Consider the following 22,969-nt stretch of genomic DNA (forward strand, 5'->3'; position numbering starts at 1 on the left):
TTATGTCTCCTGCACTGGCAGGCAGGTTCTTTACCACTTTGGGAGAAGGAAATGGCAACCCACTCCAGTATTCTTGCCTGAAAAATTCCACGGACAGAGGAGCCTGGTGGGCTACAGTCAATGAGGTTGCAAAGAGTAGGACACGACTGAGCAACTTTACACTCTCTTTACCCATAATACAACCTTGGAAGCCCAGTCTGGATCATATCTTCCCTAAACTTTGTTTTGGTTATTAATTATTGTATGGGTGTGCTAAATCCTTTGACAGAAATATGTGTGATTCACTCTAGGCTAATTTAAAATGCAATAGCAATGGCCTAAACTTCTGTTAATTCCAGCACCTTTTGGAAGTGCTGGATGAACATCTTTGCAGGCAGAGTCCACACTGGAGAGCTCTGGTCACCCTGATTTTGCCCTTTGTGTAACTGCCTTTGCTGCTTTAAGGGTCCTTTCCATATGGGCTTCCCTAGTGCTTAAAATGTTTGCTTTCTCATACTGTTGACTGTGAAACAGACACAGTAGGAGAAGATTTTAGGAGAAATGGCTAAATTGAAATGGAAATTTACTTGATGTCTTAATTGAAACAAAGATGATGGCTTAATTGAAGTAGTATGTGTTAATGTAATTGATATATAGAAAACATCCTTTTCCTAGGGAAAAAAAGAGCCTTGATTATTTTATTATGGGAAAAAAAAAACCCACTACTAAATGAAAAATTGGAAATGAACATTTACTCTTTGAATAGCTCAGGCTGCCTTCCCGTATTGCCTTCTGAGGTTTTCAGATGCTGGAAAGAACCAGGTTAATAAGCTCTGTAAGCACATTTTTTACCACTTTGGCTCAAACTCCATTCACAGATGTTTCCTCCATTATTTTGATTCAGTGAAGGGCCCAAAAGGGCAGGCAGGAAACTCAGTGAAGTAGGAGGGAGGACCACTGGGTGCCCTCGCAGCCTGAGCCTCCCTGCAGCCAGCAGAAGCCTGATGCTTACTTCTGATTCGACATCCTACCGGTTTATGGAAGAGGTTTTTGTTTGTTTGGGGAGAGCATTTTTCTCCAGTGAAATTCTCCTACCACTTACACACACACACATACCTGCCTGCACACATGTGCTTCCACTCACATGTGGAATTTCAGAGGGGAGGTGGTATAACATCTTGGTGAATACTGTGGATCTTGGGGCCAGGCAGCCTGTGTTTAATTCCTGACGTTGGGTATTACCTACTGGGCAAATTATCTGTGCCTCGATTTCCTTGTCTGTAAAATGAGGATAATTATATTTTATCACTTATAGGGGTCTTTTGAATATTATATTGGTTAATACTTGCAAGATACTTGGAATGCCTGGCGCATGCTAAGAATTCATTAAATGTTAACCATTATTTTTTTATTATTGGCTCATAAAAAGCTTCCTAAGACAGTATCATTCATTTTCTAAGTCGTTTGTTATTCTGTGTTATGATATCCAGAGCAGTCACAGGAACTAGATTCAGGCCTTTGTCTCTGACTCCTTGCATGGTACCCTGGGTATAGACTTGATTTTTTTTTTCTGGGTCTCAATTTTCCCTCCCACAAATGCATGTATTGAAACTACCTTTGTCCAAAAAAGGTTTTGCCTTGCATGATGCTTTGGATATATAGTACATCCCTGTTTAGTGTAGGTAATAAAAGGAAGGAAGTGTTCTGGGCAATGAAAATATCTTTGTTAAAAGATAGTAAACACTTAAAAAGAATTAGAATAAAGTAAAATACACTTAATTGAAAGGACACAAAGGAAAACAGTGTTATAGAAACAGCAGTATGGTATTGACCTGGGTTTTGATCTCAGCTCTGCCACTTACTGTGTGACTTTTTGCAAGTTATCAACTTCTCTGGGTCTCATTGCTATGATTGTCATCATAATCATAGTTGCTGTTAATAGCACCAAGAGAGGGATGGGACACTAGATTTTGTTCTGGTTCTAATGCCAAATGGTTATATTGCTTTAGAGCAACTAATTCTGCTTCATGGTTTTCTTATGATGTAAGAGGAATGGAAGAGATGGTCTCCACTTCTGTGCAGGCTGGCATGTGGTGCTGCTACAAATGCATCATGGACAGGTGTGTCCGTGTATTGATGCCCTCAGCCCTTGGGCGACTGGGCAGGGTCTGGGGTAGCAGGACTACCTATGCTTGCCTCCACTGGCCCAAGAAGCCGCACTCATTGATCCCAGTTCAAAACATACAGAGAATTTTTAGTGTACACAATGACATGAAAAAGATTGGCAAATAGTATTCAAATGTTTCTTCTAACGGTCCCAGTTTCCCTCTTGGTAGTCCTGCGACATCAGGCAACTTACTAAGTTTTCTGAATTTCACTATATTCAACTTACATGAGATACAATCAGATCTTTGGTTTGGTTTGGATAAAATATGTGATACAATAAAATACATCAAGTCTCATGTTGGACAGAAGATTAAGACTAAGGAAAAATACAAAACTTCAGGATCATTGCCTCTTTGGGGATCTTTAACTCTGTGAGTATGGCAAAAATTGTTGTTAGACATAGTGTAGAGGATTGGAGCTCGTGATCATTAACATTGAGTATAAAGCACAGCAGAGTCTGAATGGGCGCTCTGTACTCACTGGACTTGAGTGTGTGGACTGTGGACAGTCATCGGAAGTTGTCCATGTCCACTGACAACAATGGAAGAGGACCCAGACTCAGTTTACCAAAGCATAAGAAAATATCAGTGCCTTGATTTATATATAAGAAGTCACAGAAGTATGCCCATAAGTTACGTTTTTATATATCAAATTTAATTTTCTCATTGATAAGCATACACATTTAGAATGCTTTATGTTTACTTCACATCAATCACTAATTGCTTTTTGTTTCTATGTATTCTCATCCTGTAAATTCTTGTATCAAGTTGTCAATAATTTGCAAACAACTGGAGGATTAGGAGAGCTGTGATAAATGAGAAATGATTGTTTATTCTAAGTAAACAAAATAAATGAGATAATCAACAACATCTATTGAATATCTACTGTTGTTCTGTTTTGGAACAGCTAGCATTATTTTATTGCTGCTGGATAAGATAGAATCATTCCTGCCCTCACAAAGTTTATGCTCTAGTGGGAGAGAAAGAGAATTAAAAATATATATTGTTTCAGCTAGTGATAAGTGCTAAAAAGATTTATAAAGCATAGAGACAGAGAGTGAGTGATGGGTGCGCCCTTTTGAATGGGGTAGTCAGGGCAAATTTCCTGAAGGAGATACTAGTCAGCAGTCCTGAATGAAGTGCACTGAGCAAGCAATGTGACCACCAGCTTTTATTTACTAAATTTAATTAAAGTGGGAGCCACCTCTTTTTTAAGATGGTTTAATCTTTCAGTGAGGGTGTTTCACCATTGTAAGGAACCGTGGAAAATAGAAGAGTCCTTGTGGTTTTCACCCTTTAACAACTTAATAGAATAGAAATTGATAGGATAGAAATTCTTTGTTATTTAATAACATCTATGTGTGGTCTTTAACAAATCAGGGACAATTGTTTGGTGCCAGAAACAAACAACATCACCAAGATTCATGTCAAGGAGTTTATTGCCTATGTTTTCTTCTAAGAGTTTTGTAGTATCAAGTTTTAAGTTCAATTCTGTAATCCATTTTGAATTGATTTTATTTTTTATTTTTATTTTTAGGGGTCCAGTTTAATTTGTTAGCATATAGTTATCCAGAGTTCCAATTATCATTTCCATTATCTCAAAGAAGACTATCTTTTCTCCATTGAATATTTTTGGCTCCTTACATGTGTGGGTTTATTTCTAGGCTCTCTGTTTTGTTCCTTCAACCAATGTGTCTATTTTTTAATGTCAGTATCATACTGTTTTGATTACTATAGCTTTGTAGTATAATTTGAAACAAGAAGTGTGATAGTTCTAGTTTTGTTCTTCTTTCTCAGGGTTGCTGTGGCTGGTCATAGTATTTGGGGGTTCCATACTAATTTTAGGATTATTTTTTTCTACTCTGGTAGAAAGTAGTAAAAAATGTCATTGGAATTTTCATAAGGATTGCAATGAATCTGTAGGTTGCTTTGGGTCATATGGGCATTTTAACAATATTGATTTTTCCCATGCATGAACATGGAATATTTTCCTACTTATTTGTGTCTTCTTAATTTCTTTCATCAGTGACTTACAGTTTGCAGTGTTTGAATATTTTACTTCCTTCGTTTAATTTATTCCTAGGTATTTTATTCTTTTTAATGCAAATGTAAATGAGGATTATTTCTTTAAGTTCTCTTTCTGACATTTCACCATTAGTTTATAGAAATGCAACTGTACTTGTATATTTTTGTATCCTCCATCTTTATTGAATTTATTAGTTCTAACAGTTTTGGGTAAAGTCTTTAGGGTTTTCTATTTATAATATTATGCCACCTACCAATAGAGACAATTTTACTTATTTCTGATTTGAGTGACTTTTATTTCTTGCCTGATATTTCTTGATAGTGCTTACAGTACTATCTTGGATAAAAGTGATGAGAATGGACAATGTTGTATTATTTCTGATGCTAGAGAAAAAGCTTTCAGCTTTCTACCATTAAATGTGATATTTTCTGTGGGCTTGTCATTGATGGCCATTTTAATGTTGAGGCTTTCCTGGTGGCTCAGATGGTAAAGAATCCACCTGCAAAGCAGGAGACCTGGATTTATCCCTGGGCTGGGGAGATCCCCTGGAGGAGGAAATGGCAACCCACTCCAGTATTATTGTCTGGAGAATCCTGTGGACAGACGAGTTTGGTGGGCTACAGTCTGTGGGGTCATGAAGAGTCAGACATGACTGAGTAACTAAGCATGCAGGCTTGCACTTGTTCCTTCTGTACCCACTTTTTTGAGAATTTTTATCATAAATGAATTTTGAATTTTTTCACATGCTTTTTCTACATCTATTGAGATAATCATATGATTTTTATCCTTTATTTTGTTAATACAGTGTACCACATCGATCCTTGCATCTTTGGAATAAATCCCATTTGATTAAGGTGTTTTATCCTTTTAATGTACTATTGAATTTAGTTTGCTAATATGTTGTTGAGGATTTTTTGCATCTATGTATACTGGGGATATTGGCCTGCTATTTTCTTTTCTTATAATGTCATTGTCTGGTTTTGGTATCAGGATAAAGGTGGCCTAATAAAATGAGTATGAAAGTTTCCCTCCTCTTCCATTTTTTTGAAAGAATTTGAGAAGGATCAGGTTAATTCTTCTTTAAATGTTTGGTAGAGTTTGCCATTGAAGCCATCTGGTCCTGTACTTCTGTGCACTGGGGATTTTGTTTTTGGTTTTACTAGTAATTTGACTGTTAAGATTTTCTATTTCTTAATGATTCTGTCTTGGTAGGTTTATCTATCCCCTCTAGGTTGCCTAATTTGTGTATAATTGTTCATGGTAGTCTCTTACCCTTTGTGTGGTATCATTTGTAATGTCTCTTCTTTCATTTCTAATTTGAGTCTTTTTTTTGTTCCCCCTTCATTTAGTTAACAATTTGTCTATTTAACCTTTTGAAAAACAGTCTTTAGTTTCATTGGTCTTTTCTGTTGTCTTCTTAGTCACTATGTCACTCATTTCCACTCTGATCTTCTTCTAACTTTGGGCTTAATTTGTTCTTTTTTTCTGGTGCCTTGTGGTATAAAGTTAGGTTGTTTATTTAAGGTCTTTATTTTTTCTTAATGTAGGTATTTGTTGCTATAAATTTTCCTCTTAGAACTGCTCTTAATACTTCCCACAGGTTTTTGTATTTGTGTTTCCACTTTCATTTTTCTCAAGATTTTTTTTTTTTTTTATATTCTTTGATCCATTGGTTGTTCAGGAGCCTGCTGTTTAATCTCCATGCATTGGTGAATTTTCCAGTTTTCTTTTGGTAATTGATTTCTAGGTTCATACCATTGTGGTCAGAAAAGATGTGTGATATGATTTTATGAAGGTTTGTTTAGTGGCCTAATATATGCTCTATTCTGGAGAATGATCCATGTGTGTTTGAGAAATGTATTCTGCTGCTGAATGGGATGTTCTATAAATAAATATCTGTTAGGTCCATCTAGTCTAACATGTAGTTTAAGTCCAGTGTGTTTACTTGCTGATTTCTGTCTGGGTGATCTTTCCATTTTGAAAGTGGGGTACTGAAGTTGCCTTCTATTATTGCATTGCTGCCTATTTTTCCTTTCAGATCTGTTAATATTTGCTTTCCATATTTAGATGCTCCTATGTTGGGTGCATAAATATTTATAAATGTTATGTTTTCTTGATGAATTGATCTCTTTATCATTATGTGATGACTTTCTTTGTCTCTTATTATAGTCTTTGACTTTACACCTGTTTTGTTTTAAATAAGCCACCCCAGCTTTCTTTTAGTTTCCATTTGCATGGGACATCTTTGTCAATCCCTTCACTTTCAGTATAGTCCCTGTGTGTGTGTAGTCATGTCTGATTCTCTGCGACCCCATGGACTGCAGCCTGCCAGGCTCCTCCGTCCATGGGATTCTCCAGGCAAGAATACTGGAGTAGGTTGCCATTTCCTTCTTCAGTGGATCTTCCCCACTCAGGGATTGAGCCCAGATCTCCTGCATAGCAGGAAGATTCTTTACTGTCTGAGCCATCAGGGAAGCCCCACTATTAATATATGTGTCTTTAAAGCTGAAGTGAGCCTTGTATGCAGAACATGGTTGGGTCTTGTTTTTTTTGTTTTTTTTTTTTTAGTAAGCTCCTCTATGTGTTTGATTTGCTGTCCAGTCAATAAGAAGTGAAATCAAGCAACTGTTCATTATACTGCAGTGGGATTTGAGATAGAAAATACTTTTCACAAATACCCTACTTTAATTAAAGTTTAGCATTTCCCGCACAAAGGAAATAAATGATAATGCACTATTATGAACTTGTCTGCTTAGATAAATAAAGCCACACAGTGGGAATTTTAAAAGGTTTTGTGGGAACCCATGAATTATTAGTCATCCCTTTTCCTTTATTTCTCTGGTAATGTTTGGAACATTCCCCCTCTCTTTAGTAGTTTCTGGAATTAGATAGGAAGATTCTATAGCCTCCAATGGACATGCTCTTTATTTATTTATTCTGAATTATTTTTTTCTGTGGCCTTGTCATTTTTGCTTCATAGATTTGGAGGGAAGGTTTGGCACTGTTATAAAGAGTAGATGAGTGAGAATGTTAAGACTTTTCATGTTGTGGTTTTCTAAGGCAGTGGAGCCGATCCTTTCTACTATAATTTGGGAGGCAGTGGATAAGAACTCCTTTTTTTTTTTCTTTTTCTTTTTACTAGTGGATATATTCATTTAAATTTCATCCTTTAAAATACAAATATTTCGGTGAGGAGAAAAGCATGAATATTAACATTCCAGATGGGACTAGAAAGGAACTTTGCCATCATCTAGTATAAAGGTTCTTAAAATGCATATCCCCTTAGTTTTTTCAAGATGTCCATGTTGACATTGCAGTAAATGTGCAAAAGCTATGGTGAATGAAACTGCTGGCATCTTAAATTGAATAATGGCAGTCTTACTCAATGACACGGTAGTCATATATTCATCATTACATACTTGAACCGAAATGCACACACATATACATGCATGTCAGCTTCACGAATGCCCCTGAAGCAGTAAAATCTATTTTTATTGGATCTTGACCATGAGTTCATGTCTTTTTAATATTTTGTATGATAAAGTGAAAAGTACACATAAAAGCATGTTTGAGGTTACTGAATGGTGGTCTCAGAGAAAAATACTTTTCTGATTGAGTTGAACTAGCCTTTTTTTTCATGGGATGACTGAATTTTTCTTGAACAACCAAGAGACAATCTATAGTTATGCAGATTGTAGTGTTTGGCAGACATTTTCTCAAAAATAAATAAATAGAAGAATGAAACAAGCCTGCTTCTTTAAGGGAACCAACTGACAGTATTTATTACCAGTGATAAAATGTAAGCTTTCAAATGAAAATTAGAATTTTGGAAAACTTGTATTTGTCATCATAAGCTTGACAGCTTTCCAATATTTAAGGACTTCTTTGATGAGATTTGTGGCAATATTAACAAATATGTTTTGATATTATATAATAAAATATGTCAAAATATGGAAGATCTGAATAACTCAATGGTCCTATATTTTGCAGATGGATGACCAGTATATGATGTTTCAAAATCACAGAGTAAAAAGATGCATTCACAGTGCAATATAGAACACTGGATTTTAATGTGACTGAGAATGAAAAGTTTATTGGTATAGTTTCAGAGTCCACACTGTAATTAACCTTTAAGAAAGTAAGTTTGTTGAGTGTAGTGTGGTCCCAAAGAAGAATATTCACAATTATCACAACAGATTGAACACAGAGTACAAGATGCAGCTCTCTTCTGCTAAGCCAGAAACTCAAGAGATTTGCCAAAAGGCAAAGAAAATGCCATTCTTCTTACTAAATCTGTTTTGCTTCAGAACATACAGTGATTGTCATACAAATATGTTATTTATATTACTTGTAATGGCTTTATTTCTGTTGTCTTATAATGAAAAAAATGGATTTAAATTTCTCAGTTTCAATTTCTAAAGTGGTAATTATCATTAGATATAAACCACATGAATACAGGGGGCTCTTCATTTTTAAGAGTGTGGTGGTATCCTGAGACCGAAAAGTTTAAGAACTGTTGTTCTAAACCAATCTTCTGACTTTACAAACGGGTAACAGAGGCCATGAGGTGACTCATCCACGGAGTTGCAATTGTGACTAGGTCTTATTTCTGCTTCCCTGGTGGCTCAGATGGTAAAGAATCTGCCTGCAGTGCAGGAGACCCAGGTGTGATCCCTGGGTTGGGAAGATCCCCTGGAGAAGGGAATGGCAATCCATCCCAGTATTTTTGCCTGGAGAACCCCATGGATAGAGGAGCCTGGTGGGCTACAGTCCATGGGGTGGCAAAGAGTCGGACATGACTGAGTGAATGCACTTTCTTTCATTTTCCTATTTCTGCAAACCACTTTCAATATTTTCATCGTTTGTTTTTCCCCTACTACACACTACTACCATGACTGTCTTTGGGAGAAGGGAAGCCACTCTCCAATGAGAAAGCTGAGTGGAAGCATATTCTGGGAGGTCAGCTGGGGTAGGGCTTTCTTATCACCTGGGAACGAGAGGCCAGAGGGCTTCTTTCAGGCAGCGGTGTCTCCATCTGCAGAGATGTGCGCTGAGAGGAGATGAGGCGGTGCTAGTGAAGGAAGAGACACACCTGCTCCCAATTTTATTCCTCTTGTCCCAGAATACAATTGAGCTTTTCCTTGTCTTTCCCTCCAGGGAGTTTGCACGTTGGAAAGTGAACAACCTGGCTCTGGAAAGGAAGGACTTCTTTAGTTTGCCACTGCCTCTTGCCCCAGAGTTTATCCGGAACATACGCCTCCTGGGAAGGAGACCCAACCTGCAACAGGTCACCGAAAACCTGATCAAAAAGTATGGCACTCACTTCCTACTTTCTGCCACCCTCGGAGGTAAGCAGTATCTTGATCCTACCATCCTACACTCACTGGTTGCCAGACCATTGGAAATAGCTTTCTAACACCTGTTGACTACAGCTTCGATACTTTTCCTAGATCTTTTATTCTTCCTGTCATTTTTTTGACTGGGAAATGTTCTCATTCTGGTGCATTTGTCAACAGTATAATCTCTTGACATCCAATTTCATTGCCAGAACATTGCTTTGCTTATAAGCATCCTCCTGGGGAGGAGGTTGTGGGGTAAGGAGGTTGGGGGACAGACGTCTACAAAGCACTTGCCAGCAGGGGGCGCTCTCAGTTTTCTTTTGACTGAGCCATCTAACCCTGAAGTTTCTCCATATCCTAATATTGGCTGTGGCTACAGCAGTCAGTATGTGTGCTCAGCCGTGTCCAACGCTTTGTTGACTCCATGGACTGTAGCCTGCCAAGCTCCTCTGTCCATGGGATTCTCCAGGCAAGAATACTGGAATGAGTAGCCATTTCCTCCTCCAGGGGATCTTCCCAACCCAGGAATTGAACCGGCATCTCCTGCTGGCAGCCCAGGTGGCACCAGTGGTAAAGAACCAGCCTGCCAATGCAGGAGACATAAGAGACCCAGGTTCGATCCCTGGGTCAGGAAGATCCGCTGGAGGAGGAAATGGCAACCCACTCCAGTATTCTTGTCCAGGGACAGATGAGCCTGGCTGGCTACTGTCCACAGGGTCACACAGAGTTGGACACGACTAAAGCGACGTACCACACATGCACTCCTGCATTGCGGGCGGACTCTTTACCGTCTTTCTGAGCCACCAGGGAAGCCCAGACACGTAGGCAAAAAAGTAAATGTTCGTTAAGTCCCTGATCTCTCTGCTTCCACTCTGTAGAGATTAGTAACCAGTCAAACAGAGTCCAATGATTCTGGGCTGGATGGAGGCAAAGGTGGGGTGGAACAACCTCTGGCTCGGACCCAGAGCAGAATTGAGAGCTGGAAAGAGGCAGAGTTCTCTCTGTCCTGGAAAGAAGAAAGGAGGATTTATTATAACATCTAGCTCACTGTCTTCTGGACTACAAAGAAATACTCCAAGGGTTCAGGCCAGCTGCTGACATGTCGTAGGTGTTGAGCGTTTGAGGGGGAGAAGGGAGGTTGAGCTTCAAGGCTTTTGCCCTTTCTTAGGGAGCAGAAATATCCACGGTGATTCTTTATAAACAACTTGAGAGAGAGAATTTTATCTTCCCCATGGAGGTAGATTGCCTGAGACAGAGATCAATAGAGGATGTTAAATGGATACGCTGGAGGGGCGGGGGATGAGCTTTGGGCGCTGACGGAAGTGGGGAGGAGGAGGCTGGCCTCTCAGGCAGCGGTGCCATTATCCTGTGGTGCGGTCTGATGAGGGCGTTGTGGTGGGGATGGGAAAAGGCTGTCAGCAGGGGCCCCAGGCGCCCTCTCAGCTCAGTCTCTGGTGGAGGAGGGTTTCATGTTCTTACGGGCAGGGCTCGGGGAGCTGAAGGCCTCACCAGGGCGCCCGTGTTGCTTGCTGTAGGAGAAGAGTCCCTGACCATTTTTGTGGACAAGCGGAAACTGAGCCGGAAGTCAGAGACGGCAGGAAGTGCCTCTGGGCTCGGGGGCAGTGGGAACAGCTCCGCCGTGTCCCTGGAGACCCTGCACCAGCTGGCGGCCTCCTACTTCATCGACAGGGAGAGCACCCTGCGGCGGCTGCACCACATCCAGATAGCCACGGGCGCCATCAAGGTAAGGGCCTGAGAGGTCCTGGGGGAGGGAGGGCAGAGCGGCAGAGACTCCGGGCGCAGGCCTGGCTCTTCGGCAGCTCCACGCCAGCCAGGCCTGACTGAGGGTAGTGGGAAGCAGCTTTCTGATGTGCTCACAGCCCTAAAGCCTGGGCAGAGGCTTCCTTCTGCAGCAGACAGCCTCATGGCTTCTTCCCTAAGGCAGGCTCTGGAGCTGGAGCTCTGGAGCTTCCCTAAGGCAAGCTGGAGCTGAGGGAACCTCAGTGAAAGGCAACCTAGGCCACTGCTTTCCAGAGCTCACATTGTAGTGGGGAAATGAAGACAATAAACTTGGAAAAACCAGCAAAGTCATTCCAGGTTATGATATAAAAGGAAAACTGAGTCATAGGTATAGGTTTCCTGAGGCAAGAGGGGCACAGCTAGTATTAGCCAGACTGGTCAAGGGGGACGGCACTTGGGGTTTAGACTGAGGTCTGAATCCCTAGAAGCCAGCTGTGTGTAGATCTGAGGGAAGGGTGTTCAGGCGGGGGGAATGGTAAGTGCTAAGGCGCTGAGGCAGGAGCCAGTGTGGTGCCATGGTGAAACCCAGGACTGCTGTGACTGCAGAGAGGTGAGCAAGAAAGATGCTGGTACAAGACGACGTTCAGAGGTAGGCTGGAGCCGGATCACATGGCTGTGATAAGACTTTTAATATAAGTCAAAGTGCAGTAGAAAACAAGCAGAGGAGTGGTGTGATTTCATGTATGTTTGAAAAGCTCAATACTTCCTATGATTTCAATAACTATACCATCCATCCCATGTTCTCTAGAAGACTTCTAGGACAGTTCATGTTGTATAAGGGAAGAGAAGAGTAGTGATGATACTTGAGATCACCGGAGATTCTACTTCTAAATATAAAGTGAGGCTGTTGAGAATCAATCTTATATTCTGCTTTTATCCCACCCAAGACTCACAAAGAAGTTTTGTTCATTTATTCAATAAGTATTTAAAAATTTTTTAAATTTTATATTAGAGTATAGCTGATTCACAATGTTCTGTTAGTTTTAGGTGTACAGCGAAGTGATTTAGTTATACACATTCATATATCTATTCTTTTTCAGATCCTTTTCCCATATAAGTTATTACAGAGTATTGAGTAGAACTTCTTGGGCTGTACAGTTGGTCCTCTTTGACTGTCTGTTTTACATATAGCAGTGTGCATATGCCAGTCTCAACCTTATCGAACACCTATTATGTGTCAGGCACTCTTCTGGGTACACTGAGATTCCAAAAGTGAGTTATGACATATAAGGTCCCTCCCCTCATGAAGCTGAAATTCTAGTGGTGGAGACATAATTAAAGACATAGATAATGTCAGGTGGGATTATTGGTAGAAAGACACAAAGTCTGGGAAGAGTATAGAGGGGTGATGGAAACATGGTACTTTAGGGAAGACCAGATCAGAGATGTGAGTGAGCAAGGGCGTGAGTCACAAGGGTATCTTGAGTGACTGCACTCAAGACAGAGCAGGGAGGGAGTGCAACTGCCCTGAAGTGGGAGAGTGCTTGGTATGATCCAGGAGCACCAGTAGTGTAGTTGGAGTGGGGTCAGAGGAGTGAAGAGGCAGATGAGGCACCAGTGGTTGCAGGGGCCCGATCATGAGGGCATTGCTGATGAGAGAAGGGGGTTCCTGGAGCCCAGTGTACCCATTACTGCACTGGCCACGATGAACAACAGTGACTTGGATGAAGTTGGTGCAATAGTGCTGGTGTGAAGTTCCCAGGTTCAGGTTATACTTGATGGTAGAGCCTATCCAGGGTTAGCTAAGAAACTGGAAGAAAGCAGTCAAGATTAATCACACAATTTTTGGCCTGAGTAACATGATAAACAGTGGTTTCATTAACTGAGATAACACTGAGGCGAGGTGCCGACCTGAAAGAAATAAATCAAGAGTTCAGTTTTAGACATATTGGATTTGACATTCCTATTAGATATCTAACAGGCAATTGACTATACACACCAGGATTTCAAGAGAAAGGTCGATATTGGAGATGTAAGTTTGGCATGCAAATATATCCACAAGTGTAGTTGGTATTTAAAACTATAGTAAAGGATGAAGTGATATCACTTGAGGACTGAATGCTGCTGATAAACTGGACCTAGGGCTTTGGATCATGAAGCACATCAGTTTTCAGCAATGGGCCAAACAAGGAGGATTCAACAAAGGAAGCTGAGACAGAGCATAAAGGTAAGAAGAGAACCAAACTTGGATTACAAAGCCATATGAAGAAAGGGCTTCACAAAAGAAGGAGCAGGCAACTGGAGCAGGCAGATTTCGAATATGACCTTCAACTTGGCAATGTGGAGGTAACTAGTAACCTAGATAAGAGTAGTTTCAGTGGCATGAAAGGTATAAAAGGCTGAGTAGAGAAGGTTCAATAGAGAGAGTGGAGTGAGCATTAGAATCTTGGAGACAGTCCTTGAAAGGTTTTGCTATAAAGGCAAATAGAAAAATAGGTGATAGCAGGAGAGTGATGTGGGATCAAAGGAGCTTGTGGTTTTGTTTTAAAAATGGGAGGTATTCCAAGATATTGGTATGTTAATAAAAATGACTCAGTAGAGAGGGGGGAATTCATGGTGCAGGAGAGACAGGAGATGATTGCAGAAGCAATTGAGGAGGTGAGAGAGGTGGTTATTCCAGGCATGAGTGGTGTGGCAGGTCTCACATGGGAGCACAGACACTTCATCCTTTGTAGCACAAGGCAGTACAGAGCAGAGCACACATGCAGTGAGATGACAGATGTGATGGTGGGAGGATACGGATGTTCTCTTCTGACTTATTCCATTTCCTTGATGAGACAAGCAAAGTCCGTGGCTAAATGGAAGAAGGAATTGCTGAGAAAAGAATGTATGAAGTGGTTTTTCAGAGAGTTAAGGTTATCAATTGACTAGATAAATGCAGTCAATTGTTGAGGGGCACAGAGGCCTACTTGAGGCCCATGGTCATAATTATTACATGAGGCCAGTCAGCAGAGTTGTGAGTTTTATCACCTATATTCAGCCCTTCATGTTCAGACAAGCATGGGATAGATGGAGAGTTGAATTAAACCAAGATATGTGTGTGTGTGTGTGTGTGTGTGTGTGTGTGTACAGATGAAAGAGAAAAATAGGCAAGAGAGTTGAGAGTATATAGAAAAGAGTGATTACAGTGATGGATCAAGGGATTTGAAATCATTAGGGGATGATAGAAAGTGAAAAGTTGACCAGGTCAAAAGATTGGAAGTCTAAGTAGGTTTGATGACTTGTTACAGGGAAGAGACTAGAGGAGGTACAAGTGTGTGATGTTTAATATTGCAGTTACAGAGGGTCGGGTTCTGGGGCATGACCATAGGTGTGGGAGGCTAAGATGGGGTTCACTGGAGGACAAGATGAGGAGGTGGGGAGACCAGGGTATTAAAGGATCACCTACATGGATGCTGAAGTCATCAGGAATGATTCAGATCTGTTTGTGGTAAGAAAGATGGTGGTAAGCAAGCTAAATTCTGAAAATCCTTAGTGAGGGAGAGGGAGTAATGAGAAAAATAGACCATGCCATGGAGGGGTAGTGAATGATAGTCCTGACGGGTCTGACTTTGGAGGGGCCAGAGAAGGTTAGAGAGGAAGGAAGACCATTGGTCCAAGAGAAGACTGCAGGGGAAGACACGTCCTCAGAAGCTGCTAAGTTCTGCTTGGAACAAAAAGGTGAGGTGGACTCTTGAGAAGAGATAGAGGTTATAGATGTTCTTGCTGAGGACTGATCATGAGATTCTGAGGGCATGATGAGGCATAAGTGGAGAGGAGGGGTCAGGTTATGGGATGTCCAGGGGGTCTGGAGTGAGAGTCTGAGAGAGGAGGAAGATGGATGTTCAGGCAGACTTAGGGTACATTTTGGAGGCTGGTATCTTAGCTTAAACTGATGAAAGAAGGACTGTAGTAGCACAGAGTGGATTTTACTAAGAAGACAGAACTATGTAGAAGCCCCCCCTCTCTTCAGCCCTCTAGTGGGCTGTGTTAAAGTTGAAGAAGAATTGGTCTTATCCATTCGTGAAAGGTAGGCCTGAATGAATAACTCCATAGTCCCATTAATGTCCCTTTCTAACCTTTGACCTGACCAACTTTTCTCTTTCAAAATCATTCCTCCAGGGCCTCGTTGCCCATCTTAGATCTCTAGATCCATCACTAGAATCACTCCCTTGCATGTAATATCTTCAGCTCACTCATTGCCTCCTCTCCATGCTCATGGCCATTCAGAACGTCATCAACTCTAACCTGATCTTCTTGCATAATTAGTCTTCCCATCCACATTCTCCCCTCTGCTCCCTGATTCATCATCTATGCTGCTTGCATGAGTACAAATCATATCATTCCACTGCTTAAAATCCTTCAGTGGTTCCTGACTATACATGGGGTATGGCTCAAAACCACCATCTCCCATCCAGGGAGACAGTGTCATGCATGGGAAAGAACCCAAGAGTCTGAGCTCAGCTCATGGCAAGGCTTTGAACAACTTACCAAACTTCTCTGAGCCCCAGTTAGTTCCTTCTAAAATTGTTGAACAATTAGAATAATTTCTACTGTGAAGGATTTCTGGGAAGATCTAGCAAGAAAATATGTAGAAAGCATGAGCAACTGGACCTTGAAAAGGAATAATTCTTCTGTTTCACAAGATGGGAAGGCAATTGAAGACCTACTATGCCTGTTGTCTTCTTAGTTTTAGCTTCAAGCAATCCTTTTACACTCTTCTCAACCCTTGCTTCCCCCTCCCCCTGCCACAACCCTTCATTAGCATTTATACCATCCTCTGTGTCTCCCTTCCCCAGTGCTTGCTCTTTTTTGCTTGCAATGGTTGTCTGTTTACCTGAGTGGCTCTTCCTACCCCCTCTTTGTTTGGCTCAAAAAGGTAACCCTTTTGTGAAGCCATTCCTGACTCCCAAGGTAGCTGGTATTTCAAGCATGCCTGCTTTATAGGGATTGTCATTTGAATTGAGTGTTGGTTAGCAAGAGGACCTCTGAGATTCTGAGGTCCTTATGGGAGGGACTGGGTCTTAGGCATCTTTGGTTCTCAGTAGGAGTACAGAGCTTGCCACATTATGGGTCATGAGTCAAGGTCTGTTGGGTGAATGAGTTACTGACCCCACTTTTCACAAAGGTTAGGCTCTTCTCAGTGTGTGTGCAACTGCATTTAAGCATGTTCAGTTGAAAGGAAGAGGTAGCTTGAATGTCAGGATTGTTTGTTAAGAGGATGCTGGTGAAGGATACCACAGAGCTCTTAAGAACAAGACACTGGATTTAGTGTGGACCCATGGGCATAGTAAAAGGACAGTAACACTCCCAAGATGCTCTGTTTCTTGTTGTAACACATCTCTACATTTTCATCTCTACCTGCTTCATCTTCCTGCTTCTCTAGTTCAAGTTCTTTCCTCTGTTTATTCTAGACTTTCTGTATGCCAGGGACTTCAGCCTACACTTAGTTTTGTCTTGCTCTGAAGCTGGCCCTGGCTGAACGTTACCTTTCTGTTTGTCTTAGTCAGCGCCATCAGGACAAAGACCCCTCTCTCGTTCATTGTACCAGTCTTAGTTCCTGTTACATAGTAGGTGCTTTAGTTACTCTGAATTTCCTAAGTCTCCATAATCACCCCATAAGTTTCCCCTCCCCCACCCAGTATCATAGTTCTGAATTCCCCAGAAAAAGAACCTGGGTCAGGATCCACCCTAGTCCAGCACAAGGGGTGGGGGTTATGTAACCTCAGCCATGGCTCCCTGGACTCACCTCTTTAGCGAGGTCTGTGGGTGACAGTGTGAGAGGTGGGCAGGCACTCAAATCCTGTCCGTTATAGCGCCTGTAGATGCACATCCTAGAACTAGAGTTGCTGTCCATCTCCTCCAAAGAGGGCCACCATCCTCAGAAGCCTATTCATGGAATTCCTCAGTGACAGGTGGGAAGATGACTGTTCAGCTTCCACTGGGCTACTTAACCTGGAGTTATTTCTGTTTGGGAGCACCATGGGTGCTCCCCATGGGGTATATAGTTCAGAGAGCCATGAAAAACAAGGCATTTAGTGTCTTATTCCACCTCTCACTATAACCCACAGTCCTTGCTTAAGGGCATACCCTAGACTACGGAGCAAAGGGAGGTGTTGGCATCCCATCCCATGGCTCTGCTCCCTCCATATGATTGACTTGGCCAGTCCATCCTGATGGTAATGGTGTCCCACTGGAGACACCTCTTTGCCTTAACACACAGCACTTGCAAATCCAGACAGCACCTCCACCCCATGCCACACACCCGCCCCCCACAGTCGCACACCCTTTCGAGCTCAAACTCTGCTGCTGTGCTGTAGCCCCTGCCACCTGCTTCCTCTCCTGAAGGCTCCTTTACAGGGGATGAGCTGGCTTCCAGCGCAGTCATTCTGGGTGGAGGTAGGTGGGGGTGAGGGGGTCTGCCCACCTGCTCAACTTTGGTGAAGGAAAAACCCTTGAGTAAATCTGCCAGTTTCTTGTTTCTGTAAGCAGAGGCACTCTTTCTTTCTGCCCTTTGTCAGCAACTTCTTTTCACTAACAGCAAGAAAGAGGCACCCTACCCTGTATTGTTTATCCAGCACATGACTGAGACCCCACTGAACACCCCCGTCTGGTGCAAGGTTTGCCCTGGGCAGTACGTACCTCTGTTACAGGACGTGTCACATTAGACTGCAGCTGTTTCTACGCCTGTCTCCACCTTCCCACACACAACTTTGGGGCTTAGGCAGCAGGGACTGTCATACGCATACAGTTCCAAGTCTCTTCATAATGTTGGGTGTGTGGTGAGACACTTATTAAAATTCCTGATAGGGGATGGCAGGCTACCTGGTTTAATAGGAGATGAACTTCCTCAAGTGCGGAGACCAGGGACTGGATTTCAACCTTGATATTTACTATTCCTGTGACCTTGAGACGTTAGTTATTGAACTCCATGACCTGGATTTACCAACTATTTGACTCACCTGTGCGGGACTAAGATTCAGCTGATTGGGCCACATTGGTTATTAAAATATTAAATACTTCCATACAGAGCGGTGAGTCATCTTCGCCTGGTCTGCAATGTGCCACTCTAACCACCTTTATCCCTCCCCTGGAGTAGGGGAGGGATAGTAACCCAATAGTAACCAGAGGACTGATGCACCTTGGGATCATTGCAGCTCACTATGGCCCTATAGCTGACACCTCTTCTGATTAGTGAGCACACTCCTGTCCTCCCTGCTGATACACACTGCGGATAACATTGTGAATGTCACCCCTTACTCTACTGTAGGATCGGGTAACACCAGATGATATGGTTCACATGAGAACACTTTGCAAACTGGAAAGGGCTGAATACAGATTCATCCTATCCATAATTCCTGGGAAGGGACAGGAGCCCAGAAGAGGGCAGGGGCATATTTTGTAGTTGTAGCTCGTGTGTGCGTGAAGTCACTGCAGTCATGTCCAACTCTTTGCAGACCCTATGGACTATAACCTTCCAGGCTCCTGTGTCCTAGAGATTCTCCAGGCAAGAATACTGGAGTTGGTTGCCAGGTCCTCCTCCAGGGGATCTTCCCCATCTGGGAATTGAACCTGTACCTCTTCTATCTCCTGCACTGGCAGGCAGGTTCTGTTTGTCACTAGCGCCACCTGGGAAACCCCAGTTGTAACTCACCCTCTACTTAATTGAAGGCTGAGGAAGGGCTTGGTGGGGAGTCTGAGAGGCTCATGAGCTGCCTGAAAAGAGCCCCCACACAAGCTTGCATGGACCTCAGGATGGCAAGAGGGAGCGGTTCTCATAAGCATCCTTAAAGTGACTTGTCCAGATTCCTGCCTGCAGCAGCCTGGGGTTCAATTTGCAGCTCTTTGAATCCCACACACTCTCAGCCGTGCTTCTCTGGCCAGCCCTATCGCTTACAATTAGAAGCCCATTTTACTGGAGCTTAGCTGTGCAGCAAGCCAGCTGCCCCCTCCCCCCCCCCCCAACCAGGTAGGATGAGAGCAGCCAGGGAGTGAAGGGCAAGGGGAGGAGGGCAGGCTCACCCGAATGAGGGTTTGCACAATCCGGCATTTATGGAAAATTGGATGTGCTAATGAACCTGAGATCCATCAGGGCTTTCTGAAGGCAGGACGGTTTCTGTCAACAGACCAATTAGCACACAATTATTTTCTCTTTCTGAAAGCTTATCTGAGGCTCTCTTTGAGCTGCACTTTCCATTACCTCCGCCGGCCCTCTTTATAATCCACCAAAGCTGTCTGCCTCTTCTACAGGGAGAGACACAGGGTTTCCCGGACCAACCTGCCAGGGACTCTGGGACTTTCATCACTCTGCAGGTTTGGGGGTCCTTGACTCATCCTGCTTGTCAAGTCAGTGCTTAGGTGCCATCTGCAAGAGGACCGTCTGCAACTCCCCTCCTGCTTCCCACCTCCTTGCTTCTCTGGGAGGTCAGAGGTGACTCAGGGTAGAGGAGCCATAGAAAGGGCAGTGACTCTGGGATCTGGTAAAACCTGAGTGAACCTTCCTCACTGCTGGAGATCTGGCTTGAATCATTCCCTCTAACAAGAAATGAACAGGGGGAATCGCAGTTTCTGTCTCTTCCTCTTTCCCATCCTTGTGCTGCAATTAACAAAGTAGAGCTACACAACACCCTTTCAATGACTCACCTAATTGATTGTTCTCTTTAGAAATGACCTTTGGAAATGGGCAAGTAAAGGTCAGAAAATTGCATGGGAGCCGGCCCCAGAATGTTTAACAAGATGGTGGTGGGGTTCGGGAAGGGGACAGATGAATTGGTGGTAGAGAGGGAGGGACAGGGGTGGAATGAAAGAGTGGAAAGTTGCGGTGCTCTGTTCACCCTCTCAGGAGTTGTCCTACTTCTGCATAAGGCATGTAGCTTTCTCCCTGCATGGACCTGATGCTGGTGAGTGTTCAACTCGGGAGTGGGTGGATAGAAAAGCCAGTGCAGAACTCAGTGACACTGTGGTGGCCTGCTTACCTGGAGGCGGGGACAGGCAAACCTCCCAAATACCACACACCCCCATCCCACTCTTTCAGCCCACTCCATTCCAAGAGAGACAGGCTTCCCCGAATAGCTGGGCTAGTCCTTGGCCACAGCTCCTATAGGAATTTTTGCACCAAATAGATAAAGAAAGCTTTATCTTGAAATAATCCTGGTTCTGCCTTCCCACTACAGTAGCCAGCGACCAACTCAGTCAATACAGAGACATTATTCAGCACCAAGTGCCCACCTATGGAGGGAGGCAGGCTCGTGTGTAACACGGGGATTATGTCAGTATAACATGTTTCCACTTGTCTGTAAACTCCTTATGGTAGTGACTGGCTCACTGTGAGTTTTGGATTCTCCTGGAATATTTCATAAATGAATAAATGAATGAATGAATCAAATGAATCGTAGCCCTGCAGCTGACTCTGTGACCTTGAAGAAATCACTTAACCTATCTGGTCTTGATTTCCTCATCTGTAATCATAATATCTAAAGTCTTCTGATACAATGCATAAAATAGATAACTTGTGAGAACCTACTATATAGCACAGGGAACTCTATCCAATGCTCTGCGGTGACTTAAATGGGAAAGGAAATCCAAAAAAGAGGGGATATGTGTATATGTATAGCAGATTCACTTTGCTGTACAGTAGAAATTAACACAACACTGTGAAGCAAATATATCCCAATAAAAAATAAAGTCCATATAATTTGTCTTATACCATGTTCACCTTCTGCAGAGAGGGTAGATCACTAAAGTGTTTTGGATGAGCTGGTCTGTTGACACTTGTTTTTTAGAGTGATGTTGTCTATATGCGTTTAATTCCATTGTCTGCAGCCCTTTGATATGCCCTCACAGGAGACACTGGGGCCAGGGACTGAAGTCTGAGGATTCAGAAGTCAAAATCCTATCTCATCTACACAATAGCTCTGAGTCTTTGGGCCCAGTTTCTTCCTAAACGTTGTATCTTTCCCTGAAACATGATAGTAGTTCGATCTGTCTCAAGAGTTAGTGTGAAGGTTAAATGGGATGATCTTGGAGGATGAGCTTGGAAACTGTAGAGGGGTTTCCTGCCTCCATCATAGCCTTGATCCTATTCCCCATCCAGGCTGGGTCTTGCTGCTTCTCATGCACAGGGTCTGTTGCTTGCCCTGTAGTCTTTCTCTTCCCTCTTATCCTTTAAGACCAATTTATGGATCACCTTCTCCATGAAGCCTTCTCATACTACTTTAAGCAACAACATTTTTTCCCTTCTCTCTCTTCAGTGTATTAGTATCACATCATCTCTCATTTACTCTGTTCCATGTGTAGTTTTCAGGACTAACTATACTAAGTTCTCTTTAATGATGTCACTTATACTTTGGAATTCACTGTGATAACTGGCAGAGTGGCAGACACATTACATCTCACACTTATCAAGCCCATATGTTGTAGATCATGCCGCCCCTTCTTTTTCTGAGAGTACTTCCCCTCCATTCTCTTCCTGTCCATGTTTTACTCATCTTGAAGGAACAACTCAGTTGCTCTCTCCTCTGAAACTTCTTCCCTTGCTTAGAACTGCACTTTCCTCAGGGCTCATTACAACATGTTACCTCTTCTCCACTAGGAGGTGTATCAATCAGTTGGATATGTACCTGTCTTCCCACAGGTTGTAACCTCCTGGAGGACACACAATATACCCTGTACATCTTTGTGCCCACCTCTCCACCCCTCAAAGCCCGAAATATATTACACACACTCTAATTTATTGAGTACATATTAGGTGCCAGCCACTGTGTTAATTGCTGTTAACAACCTCATGAGCAAAATAACTATGAGCTTACCTCTGTGGAGCCTTTCATGTGTGGCGGACTCAGGTTTTAAATACTTGCAGGAAAGGATGGAAAACTCCAAGTCATCTGCTTGCTGCAGAGCAGAGGTGCCTGGAGCTAGGAGAGAAGGTCAGAGGTATCAGAGCCGACTTCCTTGAAGAACTCTGAGAAAGGCACTCTATGAAGGTTTGATAAATTGCAGGGAATTGAACAGTGGCTACCCAATAAATACCAGTTGATTGGTTGATTGATTGTTGGCAGAGCCTTCAGAGATCCTGAAAAGAAAGGGCCTCAGGTCCCCATCAGTCTTATTACATAATTATTTCAGTGCATTTAAAGCTCCCCATTTTTCATCTTATACTTTAAACATCAGGGAAAAACCGATAGCCCAACTTTATAATATTTTAAAATGACTCTGTGGTGTTTTGGAATATTACATAGCTATAAGAGATTATGTATATTTAATATACTTATTAAAATATGCAGTAAGCCCGTGGCTGATTTTCTCTAAGGACGTCTCAGTGCCGAGGTGGGACTTAAATGTTTAATATTAATAATAATACTCATAACTCATATTTCTCTAGTGCATTTCATCTTCAGGATCCCTAAAGCCTGTGAGCACCACATCAAGTGGCTACAGCTGGGCTGGCCAGTGGGCTGACAGCATCTGCATCTGGCCTCCTGTCTTCCTCTGGGGGAGGAGATGGGAGAACTCCAGTGTGGAGGCTCAGCTTCCTCGTCCTACACTGAGTTTCTTTTTTTCAGACACAAAGTCCCCCTGGGTCCTCTGAAAGGCTTTCACTTCCGGACAGCTGCTGCCGCCAGCCCCACACCACTGATATTCCCTGTCTCAGAACAAGGGGAAAAGTGGCTTCATGCTCCCAG

At 42.7% G+C, this 22,969-nt stretch overlaps 1 protein-coding gene across 1 annotated transcript in view; it reads left to right on the forward strand.

Annotated features, from left to right (window-relative positions):
* Positions 1–22,969, forward strand: part of BRINP2 (BMP/retinoic acid inducible neural specific 2) — a 58,990-nt gene that overhangs the window by 26,648 nt on the left and 9,373 nt on the right. Inside the window, exons 2-3 of the mRNA XM_065936955.1 lie at positions 9,328–9,518; positions 11,045–11,253. Coding sequence (XP_065793027.1) covers positions 9,328–9,518; positions 11,045–11,253 — 400 coding nt within the window. The remainder of the gene's footprint in view (positions 1–9,327; positions 9,519–11,044; positions 11,254–22,969) is intronic.

Source organism: Muntiacus reevesi, chromosome 5 (genome assembly GCF_963930625.1).
Source record: "Muntiacus reevesi chromosome 5, mMunRee1.1, whole genome shotgun sequence".
Taxonomy (NCBI): domain Eukaryota; kingdom Metazoa; phylum Chordata; class Mammalia; order Artiodactyla; family Cervidae; genus Muntiacus; species Muntiacus reevesi.